General features: G+C 36.4%; 1 protein-coding gene across 1 annotated transcript in view; it reads left to right on the plus strand.

Moving 5' to 3' along the window:
* The window catches only part of LOC150088916 (uncharacterized), a 135,205-nt gene that overhangs the window by 26,169 nt on the left and 86,395 nt on the right, over positions 1-22,641 (plus strand). Inside the window, exon 4 of the mRNA XM_090370358.1 lies at positions 18,037-18,085. Coding sequence (XP_090226484.1) covers positions 18,037-18,085 — 49 coding nt within the window. The remainder of the gene's footprint in view (positions 1-18,036; positions 18,086-22,641) is intronic.

A 22,641-nucleotide genomic window follows, 5' to 3' on the forward strand; every position in this document is an offset into this window, starting at 1 on the left:
TGCATCAAAAAAAAATGAGTAAAAATGTGAGCGAACAATTGCGTGCTCATATTACTAATTGTGTGTCCTTTTCTTTACAACTTGATGAATCTACAGACGTCAGTGATACAGCTCAATTGCTCATTTTTGTTCGTATGGTTTTTGATGATTCTGCCACTAGAGAAGAACTGCTGGGTATTATTTCATTAAAAGAAAGAACTAGAGGTCTTGATTTATTTAACGCATTCAAATATTTTATTGAAAAAAATTAAATTACCACTATTTAAGCTCGTATCAAATACAACAAATGGATCTAAAGCAATGACAGGGCATCTTAACGGATTCATCACATTGTGCCAAAAGGATGACAAATTTCCAGATTTTTTGAGTTATCACTGTATCATCCACCAAAAAAGTGTTAGCCATCAAGAGATTAAATACTAAAAGTATTATGGACATATCTTTCAAAATTGTGAATTCCATCAGAGGACAATCTCTTCAAAGGAGACTTTTCAAAATGCACCTTGATGAAAATGAACCAGATCTGATATCACACACAGATGTGAGGTGGCTGAGTCAGAGTAAGTTTCTACAGATTTCGAAATTTGCTGAACGAAATGAAATATTTGTTGATCAAAGGGGAGATGATTATCAGCAGCTACAAGATACGGTGTGGTTGTGTGATCATCTGGCTTTTTTGGCGGATTTTACCAATAAATTAAGTGATCTGAATTTGCAATTAGAAACCCAGATAACGTTAAAAAGTATATCTTGAAATGTATACTTCCCATCCCACTGTCTGCTTCATAGATTTGGTTCTCTGCCCCACCGAGCAATCTGAAAGCTTTCCTAAGTATTGAATGCTGGATCTTGAGATGGCTGAACAGGATCTTGAATCACCCATTTACTATCTCTAGAGCCATCCTACTTTCCAATCTCAGTATTCCTTCCTGGAAACAGACAATTACCACAAGAAACATTTTCACATTAGCCCAACTGCTAACAGGAAAATTAGCTGCTCCCAGTATTGACAGCTTGTTTCACTCTCGTCGAGAAGCCACCAGGATTGAAACAAGACATCCTCTTCAAAGCAACTTAAAAAAACCTGGACAGCTTAAGTCGCTTTTTTCCAGCAAACCCAACAGAACTCTTCAATCAACTAAGAATTGAACCGGAAAAGCTCTGTAACGAAGAAGCCTACAGATTGAAAATTTTTGCTGACTCCTATCATCTTGTGCAACTGTAGTGCACAGCCACTCAGCTCAAAAACTGCATTTAATTTTGACCCCTTTTAACTATATATTCTCGGCATTCTAGATGTCAAAATTTTAAATATTCTATGATGAATTTATTATAGCTACACACAGAGCGTACAAATAAAGAAGAAATATATGAGCTTTCGGCTATATGGTAGCCTTCATCAGAATTAAAAATACATGAATGGCAGTTGGAATGAAGATGTGCACTGCCAGGTGCGTGAGACGCGAGGTTTAATTGTTTGTTGACGTCTGTGGCTGTGACGCATGATGACGTGGCCAGCGTTTGTCCAATGATAGAACTACTGACTCTGTGATCGGGTTGACTTGGCAACCACTGTTCCTGTTCAAGGATTTATCCGAAGATTTTATATTTAATGATTCCAACCAGGTACGCTTTAGGTAATGGTGGGATCTGTCTACCACCACGACATCGCGGTGTGGGTCGATGTCGTGGTGGGTTGTCCAGACATGTTCGGCGATAGCTGAGTGTTCTATATCCGCTAAACGGATCGCTCTTTTGTGCTCCGAGAGACGTTTCTAGAGTCGACGTCCAGTCTCTCCAAAGTAGCAGCTAGTGCAGTCACGGCAAGAGATGCGGTAGACCAAACCGCTCTGCAGAAGGGTGGGGACAGGTGTTTTCACGTTGGAAATAAAAGAACGCAGTTTCTTGCCTGGGAGTTGGATGCACTTTATTCCGTGCGTTCTCAGGATTCTACCTATCTGTTGTGACAGGTTGGGGTAGTATGGGATGAATGCCCTCGTGGATGGCTCGTCACTGTTGGTGTTGTAGCTGGTCGTCACGATGTCACGTGTCTGTAGATCACACCTGTCGAGGACGTCAATGGGGTAGCCACACCTCGTAAGGTCTACTTTGACCCTAGTGACCTCTTTGCGTCTTTCATCAGCGGAGCTGGAGTGTGTCCAGGCGCGAGTAAGCAAGGTTCGGGCAGTGGAGAGGAGGTGGCCTCGCGCGTGTGCTGACCGGAAGTTGGTAAACTGGCCAGCACACATGGGCTTACGATAAACTGTAGTCCTCAGGTATGTGCCTTCACGTCGGACAAGTGTATCTAGGTATGGTAAAGAGTTGTTCGACTCCAGCTCAATCGTGAATTTTATGAAGGGCGATAGTGAGTTGAGGTATGATAGAAGTCGCTGACCTGAGTCTCTAGGGATGACCACGAACACATCGTCAACATAGCGACACCAAAAGGCGATGTGATCTGGTGCGTGTGCAAACGCACGTCCCTCTAACTCCTCCATCACGATGTTTGCTGTGACTGAGCTGACAGGGGAACCCATGGCCGTGCCATGTATCTGCTGGTAGACTGAGTCATTTCGTTATATTCTATGATGTTCAAAGATGCCAAAAATTTAAAATATTCTATTATAAAATCATAATTACTCATGTATTCCAAAATTCTGTATTCAACCTTTCAGGGTGAACGTCCCATGGACTTTGTAACCTTTTGCTCATGGGTCCGCTTCACACCTTAGAATGTAACTCTCACCCTTCTAGCCAATGGCTGTCCCAGGGGTGTCTCTTCAACAGAGAAATAAATTGATAATAATAATAATAATGATAATTACAAGGGAAAAAATAAAAATGTAGGTGACCTGAATGGCTAAGGATCTCAAAGAAAAAAAATTCGATCATTTTGCAGATATGCAAGATCATTTGCAAAAATATCCTGTTTTTGAATTTAATAGTGAGAAATGTGTTTCTGAAATTGAGAAAGTTGTGGATGATTTTGAAACCAGCTTCAGTGATTTTAAAACAATTGAAGGCATTGTTCAATATACTGTATTTCTTATCCATTTAATGTCAACTTAGATACGAAACAAACTGCAGAAAAAATCGCTGAGATTTTTCACACGGAGAAAATATTGCTTGAAAATGAAATTATTACATTGCGAAATGATATCTTCCTAAAAGCCAGGTCATCAGAAAAAGAGTTTTGGAAATATGTTTGCCGAGAAAAGTACCTAAATGGAAAAAATTGTAGTGAATTTTTAAATTCCTGTTTTGGTTCCACATATCTATGTGAATTGGCCTTTTTGTATTTGAAACAAACAAAGACGAAGAATCGCTCTACTCTTGCGGACTTGCATATAGAGGATTCTTTACGGTTGGCTTATCACAGTACCCGATTTTGAAAGCTTGGCAGATGACATGAAGACACAAACTTCACATAAATTAAAAATTTAAATATGCATGAATTTAAAATAAGAATTCTGAATTGTATTTAATTTTAAAATTTATAACATTTTTCAATGTGTTGATTAACCTTTTTAACCACGTGCAATGAAATTCTTGAGATGGTAGGTCGTGGCACATTTTGAAGAAAAAAAGTCGATTGCATCATAAATTAAGTTGGCCACCCCTGATCTAGACTAAGGAATGTGAATTGCAATATTTTTGTATATTAATAAGGTATAATGATATCTTTTAACAAAATTATTTTTGGATGGTACCATTTATTAAAAACCAAAAGTAACAATCAATTTAAAGTTATTTTGTCTTGATAATTTTTGTAATTCCTTAAATAAAATACGTTTTGTAATTCATTAAAACTAAGCAGGAAACAAAATATAAGTACCAATCTACTTATCTGCACTAGATAAGGGGAACAGTACCTTGCCTCTTGAAATATTGACTGTAATAGAAAAGTAGTCTTATTGTACTGATGTATCCAGTCAGTACTATATTGTATTGAATTGAACTTTTATGTACATTTCTAGTTGACTTGAAAAGAGGCACTCACGCTTTTGTAAAATAAGTGATTGTGGGAAGGGGTGAGATAGTATTCTAAGTGCAATGAAATCCCATTACAAAGAACTCCTCTGGGGATGCACAAACCATTTTGTTCTAATGAATACAGTGGAAATTATTTCAAAAGAACCATTATTTGCTCAAATAAATTCTGCTGCACTTTTTAAGTATATAGAATTTATAGTAATATTTCTGGTTATTTATAGTAATATTTCTGGTTTCATGGATAAAAATATTTTGTTTTGAGAGCATCATTTTGAAAGTATATTTATAGAAAATACCATACATTCAGAAATATAAAGTTGATACAACTTAGTGTTACTTATCATATATTAATATGTCAATTTTTTTAGTATTCCCATCCCGCTCGCACTCATTTTCAGTGCAAAGGAAAATGTGCAGATTGGCACTAAGCTGAATTTAATTACTAATTCTGATAACATTTTTTCTGTGGACTGCCTATGAGAATACAAGGGGGGGGGTATCAAAAACTTTGTACCCTTACCTAGAAGTAATAGCCCTAGAAAGGTAAAACTTCACAGAAACTTTAATCCATTTCTATGTACCCTCTATATATAGTAACACATTTCTCCCATCTATGGATCAGTTGTTTAATGCCGTGATCATAGACGTCTGCACTTTTTGCCTGACTTCCTGAGATGAATCAAAGCGGTGCCCACGAAATGGTTTCTTCATTTCTTGATACAAGAAGTCTGACGGTCTAAGTCAGGAAAATAGAGTGGGTACTGCAGTAGCACAAATCTAACAGTTGATGAGAACATTGCATTCAACATTGCTTCTGCAAAGGCGTCAGCAATCTTGGAACCCATCATGCGGAGACCTTAGACACGTGCAGATGGTCATGTAAAATGCTGTTGGCAGACCCATAACTAATTCCCATTGCATTTGTACACATGAAATAAATTGTCACTCAGCACCAGCTGCTCAACCTTTGCAACTGTCTGTGGATGTTGATGGACTTCCTTCTCTTGGCTTGTCAAAGACACTTGTACGACTGCACTGGAACTCCCGTTTCCATTTTTTTACAGTGTCATAGGATGGACAATTCTGCTCATACACAGCTTTTGTTTCTTCATCAGTTTCCTGAGCTTTCTTGCCCCTCAGAAGCAGGAACTTGATTGCTGCTTGATACTCCTCTTTGTCAACCATAGCGTCCTTCCTCAGATTCTGTGCTCCATCTCTGAAGTACGATCATCTACGGGAATGAAATTCCACATGTTAGTTATTGAATATGTAGACAACATATATTAAAAACGGCATCTTCCTACTGATGTTTTATCTAGGTTAGGGTATGAACTTTTTGATACTCCTTCGTATTTCTAGAGTAAAAGATTTCAATCATGAAAACATGAGGCCTTGTTCATTATATTTATCTTTGCTTTTTGTATATATATTTGCTTTGATTTGATACAGTAGAATCTCAAAAATCTGGCACTTAAATTTGATTGTAACAATGGCAGAGGGTAAAATAACTGCCACACTTCAAAAAAAAACAGGTTCCAGATTTATGTATTATGTTTCATTAATAATTCAAACACCAATTTCTTTCTGTTTTTACATATTTCTTTGATCTTTTGTCATTGTCACTACATATTTGTAATGTAAAATCATTCATTTTGCAAGACATTCAGGACTAGTTTATTATATAATACTTAATATTATGTATTTAGTTTTGAAGGCGATTTAATTACTGAAATTGTATCACACTGTCTCATTAAAAATATTGGACAATTGCAACACCCAATGTTAGAGGCAGCATTCAAACCTGTGACCTTTAATTTTCAAAAATCTGGCATGTGACAGATTTTTCTAAGGATGCTGAGACCCAGCACATGCTGGATTTATGAGGTTCTGTTGTATTTTTTTATTTCTTTTACAAAAAAAAAGAAAAGAAAGAAGAAGAAAAAAAAAAAAAAAAAAACCAGTAACTCCTGGTATCCAAATTCATTGGTGCGCATCTGTTTTTTTTTTTTTTTTTCTCTGAAATAGTGCTGATACATTATGAGAGAAAGAGAATGCATAATCATTCAAAAATTTGCAAAATGTAGTAGAAGGTATGGTACCGAATTATTTTTATGCTGCTTTCAAAACTTCTATTGTTATTTTTCCTTCAAATTAATATTCTCTAGTCACACTACAACATGGACTATACACTACCATTCATAAATTTCCAACAGTTTTTTTTTTTTTTTTTTTTTTTTGTAAATAAATACATTTTAGGCATAGGTGGACTTTAAAAATAATTCATAACACAAGTATTATTAGTGCTTTGTAATAGTAAAATGTATTATTAGTCCTTTGTAATAATTCATTACAAAGCACTAATAATACATGAATTCAGCTGGAACCTAGAAATATTTTTGTTATAGGGAAATTTTTCATAACAACATGTGTTGTAATGGGATTTTTCTGTTCTTTGACATAGATATATTTTTTTTTCTAGTGGTACTGTAAATATTGTAAAAATATATCATATATTTTTAATAAAACAGTATTTATTTATTTTTTAGGCCACTTTCACATATGCATAGTGCCTACTGACTAGTCTGTCAGTCTGCATGAAATGGTCCAGCTCCCACTGGACAGATTTTCACGAAATTTTATATTTGGCTCTTTTTAGAAAGAGCCAAATATAAAATTTGGAATGTCAAGAAATGACATTTGGAATGTTAATGAAATTTGGAATGTCAAGCCATTCCAAATTTCATTAACATTAGACAAATCGAAATCCAGCAGTTATCATTCATTTAGTTTTTTTCATAAATATCACATAGATTACCCATATACTATAGCTGAAGCACTGGATTTTATATCTATGGCATTGTGCTGATTAGAGGAATGAATGGGCAATATGGTAGATATACAGAAGAGAAGAATTCTCAGTTCGAGTACTGCATGTGTGAAAGTGGTTGCTTTTTTTTGAAGAACTTTTCTTTGTTATCAATTTACTAAACATATAAAAAATGAAATACTGTTGTTTTTTTTTTATTTTATTAATCACAGAAGATCCATGTTGCATCTTAGTTTTTATCAAAATTCCAGAAGAATAAGTATGTTACAGAAAATTGAGTGAAATATTATGTAATGAGTTATGCATGGTGGAATGAAAACAATTCATTAGTAATTAATTGATAAATATTTAATTGGTTATTTACTTTTCACTTACCATTGAGGCTAATTATGCGAGCATCGCTAGACTTTGTGGAGATTCCCTTGGATTGGAAAAGTGCAAATGTATCTCCCATACATAAGGGTGGCTCTAAAAGTGAAGTTGGAAATTATCGACCTGTCAGTCTGACTTCAGTAGTAGGGAAAATCATGGAGGCAATGATCAAGGGTGGAATTCAGGATACTCAGCATGGTTTTGTAAAGGGAAAATCATGTTTAACAAATCTGGTTCACTATTTCGAAAGGGTCACTCACGAGCTGGATTTAGGGAATAATTTCGACATTGTTTATTTAGATTTCAGCAAAGCTTTTGACTCAGTCCCACATGAGCGGTTGCTTTATAAGCTGGAACAGATTGGAATCACTGGGAAAATCCTTAGATGGATAGAAGGATGGCTTCAGGGCAGGAGGTAGAGGGTTGTGATAAATGGCTATTCCTCAGATAGGGTTGATGTAAGAAGTGGGGTTCCCCAAGGATCAGTATTAGGACCACTGTTGTTTTTAATTTTCATAAACGACATTGACGAAGGGATAGAGGGCGTGATGTCTAAATTTGCAGATGATGTTAAAATTGGTAGAGTAGTTAATGATCACTGTCAAGCTGAGCTTCTTCAGAGAGAGACCTAGATAGACTTCAGGAATGGTCAGAAAAATGGCAGCTGTGCTTTAATTCAACAAAGTGTAAGGTATTACACCTGGGAAACAGTAATCCCAAAAAAACTTATTCACTTGGTGGAGTTCAACTAAACCCAGTACTGGAGGAAAGGGACTTGGGTGTTACGATACGGTCAGACATGAAATTCTCTGAGCATTGTAAACAGGTTGCAAGGAAGGCCCATGGTGTCCTATCGATGATCTATCGAACTTTTGCAAGTAGAGATAGGGACGTGATAATCCCATTATATAAGGCTTATGTTAGACCACACTTGGAATACTGTGTTCAAGTATGGAGACCGCACCTAAAGAAAGACATCGAGCTTCTTGAAAGGGTGCAAAGAAGGGTAACTCGCCTGGTGAGATCGGCTGAAGGGCGTCCTTATGAAGAAAGACTTTGAATATGTGGGTTGCAGAGTTTGGAAACTAGGCACCCTAGAGGAGATTTGATTGAGGTGTTTAAGGCTCTGAGAGGCATCAGTAAAATGAATGAGGACAAAATTTTCAAGATTATAAATGATGCTAGAACTAGGGGACATAAATTCAAGTTACAGGGGGAAATGTTTAGATTGGACTGCAGGAAGTTTTATTTTAGCCAGCGAGTTATAAATTACTGGAATAAGTTGCCTTCATGGGTGGTAGAGGCCGACAGTTTGGGGAAATTCAAAGGTCATCTGGATAGTACTTTCGGGTAAGGGAAGCGCATAGGATGATAGGTTTAATTTCCTTTTTTTTTTTTTTTTTGTATTAATTATTATTATTTAGTTATTTATTTTATTTTATTTTTATTTATTTATTTTTTTTTATCATTGTTTTGTTCGGATTTTTTTTTTTTTTTTTTTTTGGCTGGTGCAGCATAAGCCATAGGCTTTCTTGCACCATGCAGCCGTTACTAATACTAATCATGTAGAATGAAAAAATTCAATTAATTTAAAAAAAAATTGAATGCATTTGAAATGTAACACAATGTGTGCATACTTGTTAAATGTACACAGTTGATATTATGTTAAAATTTTTTGAGATTAGAGGATTTTTTTTTTTTTTTTTGATTTTATCTTATGAAAGCACTGTTAAGTTCAGATTTATTTGGCTCTCATACTAAGAAATGTCATTTCTGTTTTAAAAAAATAAAAATAATAAGTACATACCAACTTCATTTTAATTTTAATTTTAATTTTGCTATTGTAAAATATTTCAAAAGCAAAACTTGGACCTAATGTGCTGAGAAACTGAAACCTATGGGTGTCCTCACAAGGTTCAATCAAATTGTGATAATAATAACAACAAAAGATAGGTAGTCTGTCTCCTGTTACAGATTTACTACAAAGATTATATAATAATCCAAAATCATAAAGATGTTATCGATCTACTAATCCTTACATTGAATTATTCACAGATGCATTTATAGTGTTATAAATAATGTTTTTCTATATTATCCATAAGTTGGCCATCTTTCTTGGTAATATGCTGGTTTGACCATTTGTCACTTATTTGGAAAAGTTTGAGTTTGAATCCTGTCAAAGATTAGAGGTAATTCTTAAAGGTCTCAAAAATTAAGCAATCTCAAACAGAGGGAGTAGGTTGTTGTTATTGTTATTTGGTTTTTTGGAGCATTAGCAACTAAGGCCATATTGCTCCGGGTATATGCGGTGGTCATTCCTTGACCTTTCCGCATCCTCCGTATTTGGTGGTGACGGGCTCGAACCCCGGTTTAATCAAGAAGCATGTGCTACGCACTGCTGCTCCTTCCCACCTGGCTATTGAGGCGCCTAGAGGGAGTAGGTTCTCTCCCTGTAAGTCATTTTGAGTTTTTAAGCTGATGTACCATGCAAATCTGCCTGAATATACACATTCAGGCAGACATAATACATAACTATGGGAGCTGGAGTACCGTACCAAATAAAATGCTGTAACCAAAGTACAGTCAGTCCTCGTATAACACGTGTTTACACTACACAAATTCGATCATACACGATTTATAAATAGGGGAACAATATCGTATATAACACGAACCGAATTCGCATGTGCACGATTCACAACACAATAGGAATGAAGAGAAGATTCTGAAAATGTATTTATGTTTTTTTATATCAGTGAAGGGGAAACGCATTTCATCATAATAACGTAAAATTCCAGCTGTCGGTATTATCGCAAATGCAATTAGATCGAGTTTACTACCAGTTTATAACAGATTGCACTAGCAGGAACGCAACTGGAAATTTTTATTGTTTTATGGTAGTAACCCCCAGAAATGTGCTTTAGTAAAATGTGAGCTAGAGTTGTCTTTGCCTTTACAGTGTTGTTTATTCAGTTGCTACACGCGCACAGCTTTGTTTATGTGTATCAAGTGTGCCACCTCATTTTGTAATTGTGCTTTATTCCCTAAAAATGAGTAAAATACTTAAAAGGTGTGAAAAGGAAGCGTCTTGGTGAAGACACTACAGATTCAGAGAGAAAAAGAAAAGCAATATTGATAAACAGAGGCGGACTGGGTCAAAAATTCTTACCCAGGAAAATTTGTAGTGGCCTCATACTAGCGTTTATGGCCAAAATCACACTGGCCTCCGACCCACCGTGGTTTCCCTGGTGAGGCTTATGGCCAGTCCGCCTCTGTTGATAGAGAAAAAATATGAAATTGTGAAATGCTTTGAGCAAAATGAAAGACCATTGCACGTACTACAGGCCTAAATGAGGCAACGCCAAGAATCACAAAGAATGCAGAGAAAATAAAACAACTTTTATAGCAGAACAACTCAAAGCGTAATTAAAATCCATTAGATTAAGACACGGAACAGCCGTTCCATCTCTTCCAAAGAATTGGGAGAGATGGAATGGCCGTCATCTGTTTGGATAGAAAATCAAACAAAAAACAAGTTTTCTTACGATAGAAGCAAAAGAATTAGCAATATTTTATTACATAATAGTCGTAATAAAATACTTACGTATTTTATTATGATTATTTATTGTGTTTGATTATTTATTGTGATTATTTAATGTTTTGGTTACAAATGTGTGTTCAATCTTGGGTGTTCGGCACCTAACCCTATTTTTCCCTTAGGGCCTGTTGTTTATATTGCATGATTTTGCATTACACGAGGGTTTCTAGGAACACAGCTATCGTGCTATACGAGGACTGACTGTAGTTGATATGCCAAAAATTCTCAAATAACAATAACAAAGCAGCCACAAATCTTGATCTGCTCTAGTTATACTATTTATAGTAATTGGCAAGGCACACAGTAATCTAAATGAATGGCTAAATGAAGTAATTACAAGGTAGTTCAAGATTGACCTGGACTTTTATCTTCTACAAAAAATACATACATACCAGGATCGTGAGACTTATTATTCTTTTTCAAGATATTGTCCCTTTATACTTATGCATTTTTGCCATCCCTATTGGCACTGCACTGATACCAGTAGTGTAGAAAGAAGTAAGCTGATTGATAGCAAATTCCACTTGATGAGTGGAATTATACAAAGGAATTCCCTTTGCAGTTTCTCTAGGCCTTTTCTTGCAAATTGTTTTATGCACATCATTAAGAAGCATATTGCTATGATATTGTTTAGTGCAATTGCATCATTACTACATAGTTAAATTTTATATAGGTTGAGGTTTTCTGCCTGAAGATTTTATTAGTGTAAGAAGCAAATTGCTGTAATACTGCATGAGATGTGTTGCATGAGGTGACAGAAAGCTGACAAGAAGCAACCCTTCTGAATTCCAAAAGTCACTTGCCATTATCAGCTGGAGGCTATTTCTTAAACTTTTTTTTTGGGGAGGGAAGATTCTTTATGGTAAAATTCCATACTGGATCCAGATATGGTCCTTGAGGTTATCGCAGACATTCTCTCAGATATGCCAGACAAGCTGTGCTTGCTACCTGGGAGTCTAAATCGCTGACGAAACTGATATTTGGGTGACACTCAAGTCAAGTGGACCCAATTTCGGTGAAGTCCTGACGGTCTGTGACAGCCAAATCCTCTGCTTCCACCGTGAAGGTGGAAGCAGAGGATTTGGACACTAACAAGGAAGCAGAGGATTTGGACACTAGTAATCCTGGGTATAACCTCCATGCACAAGTACATGGTGGGTGACCACCCAGGTGTGAACCAACGTAAGCAGGGAGTCGAGGTGTGGCACCCACACCACAGAGGAATGCTGCCCCTCTATGTTACCAGGCAGTACTAGGTGGTAGATGACGCTCATCAACCAGTGCAATACCACCACTTTGCTTATTGGAGGCTTGAAGTGGTGGAACCCATGTTTAGTCTCTAGAGCTAAGTTCCGGTCAACCCTACCCTATCTCTTCCATCATGCAGTATGATTGATGACTTTTGAAGTTATGACGAACATCGTGGCGAGGTCCAATATTTCTTACCTTTCGAGGGTACAGCTCTAAAACGGCGTTCGCAAGCCGGCCGCTAGTTAGTACACCAGACCGAACCAGTCTAGTGTGTAATCTTGCTAGAACTCTAGCAAGATTACACACTAGACTCCCTCCAGATAGCGACTGGAGGGTGTCCGAGTAGTGTGTATGCGGGAAGGATTGTCGAGGCCATGTTATGTCAAGGATCTGAGTATATTCTTACCATGTGTACGCCATATCCAAAAATTTCATTACTTCATACAGCATGTCCCACCCACTTTTTCTTACTATTGAATACACCATGAATTGTCAAATTAATAGAGCAAGCTTATCTGTGAAGAGATCTAAACCTCCCAAGCACTTCCTAATTCATTTCAAAAAGATACGTGGTCTCTATTCTGATCTCAACGATGTCCATTTCCACTTGCAGTCTGCCAAACCCCATGTACTTTTTCTGACAGAATCTCAGTTATCGGTTGATTCAACCACTGCTCATCTCAGAAACCCAAATTATTCGCTGTATGATTCCTTTCACCTCAAAGGTGGTACTTGTGCATATGTCCGTTCTGATATTCCCTGTCAGAGATTTGGCAATTTGGAATCTCCTCTCTTTGAGCTTCTCTGGCTTAAAATCTCTCTACCTCATTGTGTCAAATTAATCTGTTGTCTCTGCTGTTCTCCCAACTCCACTAATCACTTAGAGCTCTTTGACTTCCTCTAGTCCAACTTTCCTAACAGTGAGGTAATTTTCCTTGGTGATTTTAATGTTCACAACTCCAGCTGGCTTCTGTTTTCTAGTCACACTGACCCAGCTGGTCGAGATGCTGAGGCTTTTGCAATTACAGGCATACCTCGGTTAACGTTACCTCTGATAACGAAGCCTCGATATAACGAAGTCCGCAATTTCAAGCCCCATTTAACATAAAAAAATATTCCATTTTTGTTTAATCACCTGAAATCTAAACAAACTGAAGAAATTACGGAAACCTTTGGGGCTTCTCGTGGTTGGTTCGAGAAATTTAAAAAATGGGCCAGGATTCATAGTGTAAAATTAACAGGAGAAACTGCAAGTGCAGATGTTGAAGCTGCAAATAAGTTTCCAGAAAAACTAAAGGAAACAATTAAACGTGAAAATTTTCCACCAAATTTGGTGTTATGTTGACGAAAGCGGTTTGTTCTGGAAACGGCTACCAACAAAAAGCTTCATTTCTATTGAAGAAAAATCAGCTGCTGGGTTCAAAGCAGCCAAAGACCGTTTAACGTTACTCTTTGGATCAAATGGCTCTGGCGATTATAAATTAAAATCGTTATTAGTTTACCATTCAGAAAATCCGAGGGCGTTAAAAGGTAACATAAAAATGAATTTACCTGTAATATGGAAAGCAAATAGAAAAGCGTGGGTTACCAAGGAGTTATTTACTGATTGGTTTGTTAACCACTTTTGTCCTGGAGTAAAACAGTACATATTGTCAAAAAAAACAACTTTGAAGAAAAAGCTCTTTTGTTGTTAGACAATGCTCCGGGACATCCTACTGATCTTAACACGTTGGACACATGCATTCCTGTCAAAGTTGTGTTTCTTCCAGCAACCACAACTTCCCTGATTCAACCATTGGATCAGGGAGTAATAGCATCATTTAAAGCTTATTATCTGCGTCGAACTTTAAGCAATTTAACTGAACTAGAGGATAAAGAGGAAATGACAGTTAAAACTTTTTGGAAAAACTACACCATTAAAAACGCAAGAAAGCATTGATAGTTCTTGGAAAGAAGTCACTAAGAAATGCTTAAATGGAGTTTGGCGCAAAATATGGCCAGAAGTTGTACTAGAAGAAGAAAATAACATCGAAGAAATTAGAAATGAAGTTATCCAGATGGCTCAATCAATAGGTTTCGAAAATGTCGATAAAGAGGATGTTAGAAATTTACTGAATGCAGAAGATGATGGTTTTTCAGTGGAAGATTTAGAAAACCTTGTTAGCAACGAAGACAAAGATAATGAATGCGAAGTTAAAGAAGTTCCTGCCGAAAAAGTGTTAACAACCAAAGATTTAAAAAGGTGCTTAAATGATATTGAAAACGTTTTAAATTTTTTTAGTGAAAATGATCCTGACTTAGGAAGACGTGTTATAGTTAAGCGATCAGTGTTAAATGCAATAACTCCGTATAGGCAATTGTTAAATGAAAGAGAAAAAAAGCATAAACAATCGACTTTAACCTCATATTTTAAAATGTGATTTCACTTTGTATGTAAGTTGACTGTTTATTTAATAAAACTTTTCTTTGTTCGAAAAAAAGCTTTTCATTTTCTTTACGTAGGAACGTATCCCTATTCTGGCCATAGTATTTTTACCTCTGAAAACGAAGTTTCGCTTAACGAAGTAATTTCGTGGAACGCATCCTATTCGTTAATCGAGGTATGCCTGTACTAATGACCTTGCACAGGTTGTTCATTTACCTACAAGAATACCGGACAATCCTAATCATACAGCCAATATGCTTGATCTTTTTCTCACAAACAAACCTTCTAGGTACATGGTCGAAGTGAGAGCTCCTTTAGGCACTTCAGATCACAACTTGGTAATTGTCTCTTCTCCAATGGAACCTTTATCTCATGGCTATTCGCAACCTCGTGTTGTTTGGCATTACAAGAATACAAAATGAGATGACCTGCGAGACTTCTTTTCTTCTTTTCCTTGGTCGGATTACTGTTTCAAAACTTCTGATGTCAACGTTTGCTCAGATCGTATCAGTGAAATTATTTTAGCAGGAATGGAATCCTTTATCCCACACTCCACTTTAAAATCTCGTCCTTTATCTAAACCTTGGTTTTCCAACAAATGTGCTAAGGCTGTTCAAGAGAAGAATGTTGCATATCGTAATTGGCTTGTTTCTAATTCTTCAGTGTCATTTTCTGCCTACACCAAAGTTCGCAACAATTGTAAAGCAGTTATTAATCAGTCCAAACTAGAATTTGAACAGGCTAAGAGTAGAAAACTTGCGTCTTGCCCTAATGGTAGCCAAGCATTCTGGTCTCTTGCCAAAGCTATTGGCCGCAACTTTTGCCCATCTCTGCTCCCACATCTGTCCAAACCAGATGGTTCTGTTGTCACTTCAGCCAAGGATAAAGCTGACCTGCTAGCATCCCATTTTTCTTCCAACTCATGTATTAATGATCTTGGTAAAACACCTCCCACTATTCCCAACACGCTCCATTCAATGCCTCCTGTGGTCTTCCGACAAAAGGATGTCAGAAGAATTTTTACGAATCTTGATCCTAAGAAGGCTCCAGGTCCCGATGGCATTTCTCCACTTGTTCTCAAAACCTGTGCTCCTGAACTTAGTCCTGTTCTTTGCCACCTTTTTTCACTTTCCTTATTCCAAAGATGTTTTTCCTTCTGCTTGAAAATTTGCTCACATCCAGCCAGTTCCCAAAAAGGGTGACAAATCGCTCCCATCCAATTATCGTCCCATTGCAATTACTTCTACTCTTTCTAAAGTAATGGAGAAATCAATTAACCGCCAACTCACTACCTAGAAACTTTTCGTCTGATCAACGATCGCCAGTATGGATTCTGTCAGTGTCAATCCACTGGTGATATTCTGGCTTATGTTACCCATTTATGGACTAATTCAATGGAAAGGTTCGGTAAAACACAAGTAGTTGCTCTTGACATCTCAAAGGCTTTCGATCATGTTTGGCATAAAGGTCTTCTAAACAAGCTTCCATCTTATGGTTTGTCAACTGTTTTTAATAATTGGTTATCCAGTTTTCTCTCTGATCGCTCCCTGAGGGTGATGGTAGATGGCTCTCTGTCTTCTAACTTCTCCACTAATGCCGGTGTCCCCCAAGGTTCAGTTCTTTCCCCCACTCTTTTCCTCTTGTATATTAATGACCTTCTTCCATTGACTGGAAATCCTATCCATAGTTTTGCTAATGATAGCACACTGCATTCTACTTTCCATTTTGAGAAACCTTGCCCTGCTCAATCAGCTTGAACTTCTCGAAAATATGCTACTAATTCCTTAAATGTCAATCTTCGGGTAATTCTTCAGTGGGGCAAAGACAACTTAGTTGATTTTAACCCTTCTAAAACCAGTCTTGTCTTATATCTCGCAAAAAGGATTCTTCTGCTCCTATGCTTATTTTTAGTGACACTCCGATTTCTAAGCAAAATGATATATCTCTTATGGGGATTACCCTGACTTCTAATCTCTCTTGGCACAAGCACATTACAAATATTGCTTCCTCTGCATCTAAAAAAAACTTCGTTTTCTTTTTCGTTCTTGGCTTTACTTTTCTTCCAAACAGCTGCTCACTCTGTATAAATCGCAAATCCACCCTACCATGGAATATTGTTTCCACATCTGGGGTGGGGTCCCCAAAACCTCTCTCAGGCTTCTTGATTCCATTCAAAAGAGGGCAGTTAGGTTAATTAATGATTCATCTCTAACGGAGTCTCTTCACTCGTCTCATAGACATATTGTTTCTGCTGCATGCCTCTTGTACAGCTACTTCCATGGGCACTGTTCTTCTGAATTGGCTTCTATAATTCCCACTCTCTCTCTCTCTTTCAAAACAGTCCGAACACGTGCCACCACCAGCCAACATCCATTTACTGTTCAACTTCAAACTCGCAGAACCAACGTTTCATCTTCCTCATTTATTCATTCAACTGCCGTTTTCTGGAACAACCTTCCTTCATACGTATTTTCTGAAAATTACAGTCTACAGAAGTCCAATGTCAACAAATGTCTTCTTTCGTCTTCTCAGCCTCCAACCCAAGCACAGTACTAAGTACTATAGGTTCTAATACCTCTCGTGTTTGGGGGTTTACATAAAAAAAAAAAACTGTGGATAGAAGTATTTTGTTTAGGTCCATGTTTAGTTATAAGTCTTCACTAAAAATGTATTTCTTTCAATTCAGATATTTAGCAAAAAAAGCAATGTCTTGCTGTTTTTGCTAAATATCTGAATTGATTCCCTCTGATCAAATGTCAAAATCTTTGGGACTCACTGTGTGCACACACTTTGTTGAACAATGTGTCCATGAATAATTGCCTCTGCATTTCCAACACTTAAGCACACTTTCAATGTAGGAATATGCACTTGTAATCTATTTTTCAAAATCAGCTTCATAATTTTATTGAATGTTCACAACTGTGAAAACTAATTGGCAGCTCATGTATATTCTTTTGTAACATCTTTTAAAACTTCTGTTTATTTATTCAAATGAATATTATTACATTTCTTTATTCCTTAGTTTTATAGTCTTATTTTTAACATGGGATGCACTGAAAACAGCATTCCAGGTAATAAGTTTCAGACATGACTGATGAAAGAAACTAGCATTGAGCATGCTTAAACCATTCAAGGCTTTATGCACCTCTATCAGATCACCTCGCTGGTGCCTAGTCTCCAGCGAGGTGATCTGATAGAGGTGTATAGGGCCTTGAATGGTTTAAGCATGCTCAATGCTGATGGGATTCTTCCTCTAGCTCAGAAAAATCACCTGAGAGGGCATAAATTCAAATTGAGGAAAGACAGATGTAGGATAGACGTGCGGAAATTTGCCTTTAGCCAGCGGGTGGTTGGTTGGTGGAACAGACTTCCATCCCTTGTGGTGGAGGTTGATAGCCTAAATAAGTTTAAGGCTCAGCTGGACAGGTATTTTGAACGAATAGAGGGGTGAAGTGGAAGTGGTTTTTTTTTTTTTTTTTTTTGGCTGATGCTGCATAAGCTTGCTTTCTTGCATCAAATGCCTCTGCTAATGCTAATGCTAATCAGCTTAAAGTTGTTTTTGTATTTTTTCAGGAAGTAAGAACTATTACAGAAGATCTGTCAGAAATGTTGTTCTGTCAAGGTAATTATTAAACTTTTTGTTGATTGCTGAGATCTCTTTAGTAATAATTTATTAAAATATGTTTCTGTACTATTTGGTGGTTTAAATTAAATTAAGGAATAGTTTCCTCAGGAAATATACTCTCTGTGTTTCATCTCTCTGATTACAACTGATGCTGAGATCACGATGACCTTTATTCTAAGTTTACACACATTTTTAGAAATAAATTTGCATAAAATAGGCACTGTGATTTAGTGATAGTCAATGGTTTATGCTACAGTGAAATCATTTTGAATTAGTAATAAAATTAATTTTGTAACACAGACTAAACATTTAACTTCTGTAAGCAACATAAGTATGGATCAGTTTGGCACTCAACTTTCCCATCTCTTAGTATCTCAGAATTTTTATCCTTATGTTTTAAAATTTGCTTTGGTGTTATATAAGGTATTAATTTTATTAGTTAATCCAAGAAATGAAAACAGAAACTCCATAAATAAGCAGTTATTTTTGTTTTAGTATTTATATTAAAAAAAAGCAAATTTATGCAAGGAAACCAGTCTTATTCAGGACAATACTTTAAGAAATTTATGTATGCTCTCTAGCTCCACCAAATGTTGTAATAAATTACCAAATTAAGTGGTAATTTATTACAAAATTTAAATTATGACCCGATGTTCCATTTCTTTGCATAATGCAGAATGTTATAAATTATTTTTGGTTTGTATTCAGTTTCATTATAAGATTAAAGTTATTTGAATATGCCATTGATATTATTAGTTACATTATTTCTTTATTTTATGGAATTGGCAGCAACACAGTGCTCTTGAACATTATGGACACAATGAAATATGTGTTCCCAATTTATTTTTTTTTAGTACTGAATTTATTATTTTGCATTACTGTATTTTTTAGTTAAACTTTTATTTCATGAAATTTCTGCCTTCCAGTGTTACTTTTTTTTTTTTAAATAATTCATTTAAATGTTATTGCTTTTGTCACTTTGTGTGAGGAAACACAACACATAATTACTCTTGCACAGCCAGCTATTCTATGCAACTAAAAGTACATACTGAAAATTGATGTTCAATTTTCAATTTCCCCCATTTTTTGCTGATTCAATTTTCAATCAGCAAAATTAAAATTTTTAAATCATAAAATCTAAAGAGTAATAGTCCAATTTTAATGTTAAATACAAAAATTTCAGCCCAAATATAACAAATGACAGCATAATCCTAAAAAAAAAAAAAAAAGCAGGGAAGCTGTACCCCATTACCTTTTAATTGAAACATCCAGTATAGTTACCATATTGCCAGAAATATCTGGACACCTTGGAATTTGGGAAAAAGAATGACTCTTGCCATACATGTGTTATAAAAGCAATTGCATTCACACTGGAGATGTAAACAGATCAACAAAATACTGTAGGTGGAACAAGGTATTGAGCTTAGTGACTTCCAGTGGGGAGTCATTGTAGAATATCATATTAGCAATCACTGTAACATCCTAGATCAATGGTAACTAACATGATCACCACATGGAAAATGTTCAGGTAGACTGAAGAAATAACAGATAGACACTATAGGGCATGAGAAGAGTGATACGTAGATCCAGTCAATTGTTGTTGAATACTGTCAACCAGGAATTCATGGAAGCCACAGGAATTGATATTAGTATAAGAATATGTAGGGAGCTGCAGCACACAATGCACGCCACCATGATAACCCATCATATTTGTTTCCTGGAATATTGGAAAGCTGTGTTATGGATTGGCAAATCATGGCACATAGTATTCTGATCATGGGTTTAGGAAACTTTTACTAGCATTACTAGCATACCTTAAATTCATGGAGCGATTATAATACTTTCTGGACGGCTGCTATTTCTGCACTCTGACAGTATGCGAGGGCCATTTTCTCCCATACTGCACAGCCTTTGGACTTTGTTTTGAAGACATGGGTATGCAAAAACATAAGCAAAAGATAGCATCAAATGAACATAATTGATATCTACAAGCTTGCCTATTTTTTAAATTAACAATCAAATTTTGAAGAAAATCCATTTTACCTGGTAGTATTCCTTTCCCAGCATCAAAAAACAAACGTCTTAACATGAGACAGCTTATGCAGTTGAAACACCAACCATTTTCTACAGCTTGTGGTAATTTTTCTTTACTGTCATCCATATGACAATTGTTTCATTTTAGAACTTCAGCAGTGACTTCATCATCTGTCTATATGGCACTTACAAAGAAGTTGTCTTTTGCTGTATAAAAGTCCTTCAGAATAGCACCACTAGCGATATTATGGCAGGTGACTTCATGCCATAGCTCTTCTATACTCACATCATCAAAGATTTTTTCATTTCCAGGTGCAGCAAACCCGCTTTCCAAAAATAATCTTGCACTCCTAGATTCTTTCATGCAACTCCATATGTTCCCCATGAATTCATTGGCCATCTTCACACATTTATCCAGATTCAGAAGTAGATGCCTATTACTGATCCTCACTAATAGCAATTAAAACATGAAATTTATTTATTTTATTCCAGTTAAAGTATACACAATAGTTAAAAATTATTCCCTGGTATGGTGGCTGAATCTTTGAATATGTTCATTTGGGGGGGAGGATCTTCAATTTCACTGCTATTAACATGGAAAGAACATAGTGTGCTGTATAGTTATCAAATATCAGCAGATTTTTATTTTTGTAACCATCAGCTGAGCTTTTTTAGACATTTTTGTGATCAGATTCTCCTAGCCATTCACTGAATATGTGTTGTACCGTTCACACTTGTTTGTTGTTGTTTCAGTGCATAATGGAAAGCCTAGTTAATTTTAATTCTTTAAAACAAGGAGGCTTTGCAGATTTGCATATGATCAGTATTAATGCAAAAAAGGACTGTAATGCAATTTTTGTTTGCTTTATTCCCTTTACTCTTATTACCTTTAAGATTTTGTCTTGGAAAGACAGAGTCTTAACAGGTAAGCTAAGGTTAAGATTTTGATAAAATAATCCAATTTTGTCAGCATTGTAAATGTTGGCCAGTAAAGGATAACCGTTTATGATCACAGTTTGAAATCCACTCAGCAGCAGCTGCATTGGCTCCATCTGATTTAGCAGTTTTAGCTTTACACTGTATGTTATTAATCTTTAAATCACCTTATAGTTTCTGGTATAAAGTTTTCACACCTAAGAGTAACCTGAGATCACGAGCTCTTGCTTATAGAATCAATCTACTTGTAGGTTTTTACCTCTAGCTGCTGAGAATCAATGCATCTTTAGAACAAGGCAAGATATCTTTTTGTGTGCAGTATTTTTAGATTTGGATAGTTTAGACAAAATTCAAGCTCTGTTTTCAATTATTATTGATAAGGAGCAAGGTAGAATTCTGTATTATTTTCCCAGATCAGCTTTTTTTTATAGTTTTTTTTCTCTTTTTTTTTTTTAGTTGTTGGCGCATCGTCTTCTGTGGCCATAATGCACCTCCCAAGGTTTTTGCAGTACTGTATTCCAAGCCCGAGACGGGATTCGAATCCGCGACCTTTGGGTTGCGGGTTGCACTTTACCCACCCGGCTAGCCCGGTCGGCTTTTATAGTCTCTGTCACAATTCAGAATTATTTCTGCCAAACTGTGGGCATACTTTATGGTTTTGAGACATTTTTAAAACATCTGTAAGAATGCATTGCACAAGAAGGTTACTGAAGACTGATGATTTTTGGACCTTGTTTGTTTAATTCATCGAGCTTTCTTTTTGGTTTTGTTTCCTTTTTTGTATTAAAAATGATTTCTCATGTTCCTAATATGGGCATACAGTGCTGCATAAATTTTTCCCACTGTTGAAGCTTCTACATATATTACTGTATATGTTTTTAAAAAATACACATCAATCACTCGTGATAATGGCTTTTTTATGAGCACAGAAGAATTTTTTTTTTTTTTTTTTTTATGGTTGCAAAAGTGCATGCAATTCTTCACAATTCTCATGTCTGCCATTGCCATTTAAAAGCAATACTTCAGTAATAATTGGAGATGTTTTAAGTTGTAAATAAAGTTTAAAAAAGTTCTCGATCACATATTTTAAGTTCAAAATCAATAAGAATCAAAACTTATTCATACATCCATGAATTTGCTATACACAACTCGATTGTATATGTTCACGCGCACGCACACACACACACACACACACACACACACACACACACACACACACACACACACACACACACACACACACACACACACACATGCGCGCGCGCGGCACCTCCGTGGGCAGGAGCAGCAGTGCGTAACACACACTTCTTGATTAGACTGGGGTTCAAGCCTGTGACCACCAAATACGGAGGGTGTGGAAAGGTCTGGGAATGACCACCACACATCCCCGGAGCAATACGGCCCTAGTTGCTAATGCTCCTAAAAACCAAATAACACACACACACACACACACACACACACACACACACACACACACACACACACACACACACACACACACACACAATCTGGCCACTTTATTAGAACCATGGCAGTGTGGACTATATGCAACTATTAACACAAAAATGTGTGATGTGCAGAAA

Source organism: Mastigoproctus giganteus, chromosome 3 (genome assembly GCF_048544385.1).
Source record: "Mastigoproctus giganteus isolate SK-2022 chromosome 3, ASM4854438v1, whole genome shotgun sequence".
Lineage (NCBI taxonomy): Eukaryota > Metazoa > Arthropoda > Arachnida > Uropygi > Thelyphonidae > Mastigoproctus > Mastigoproctus giganteus.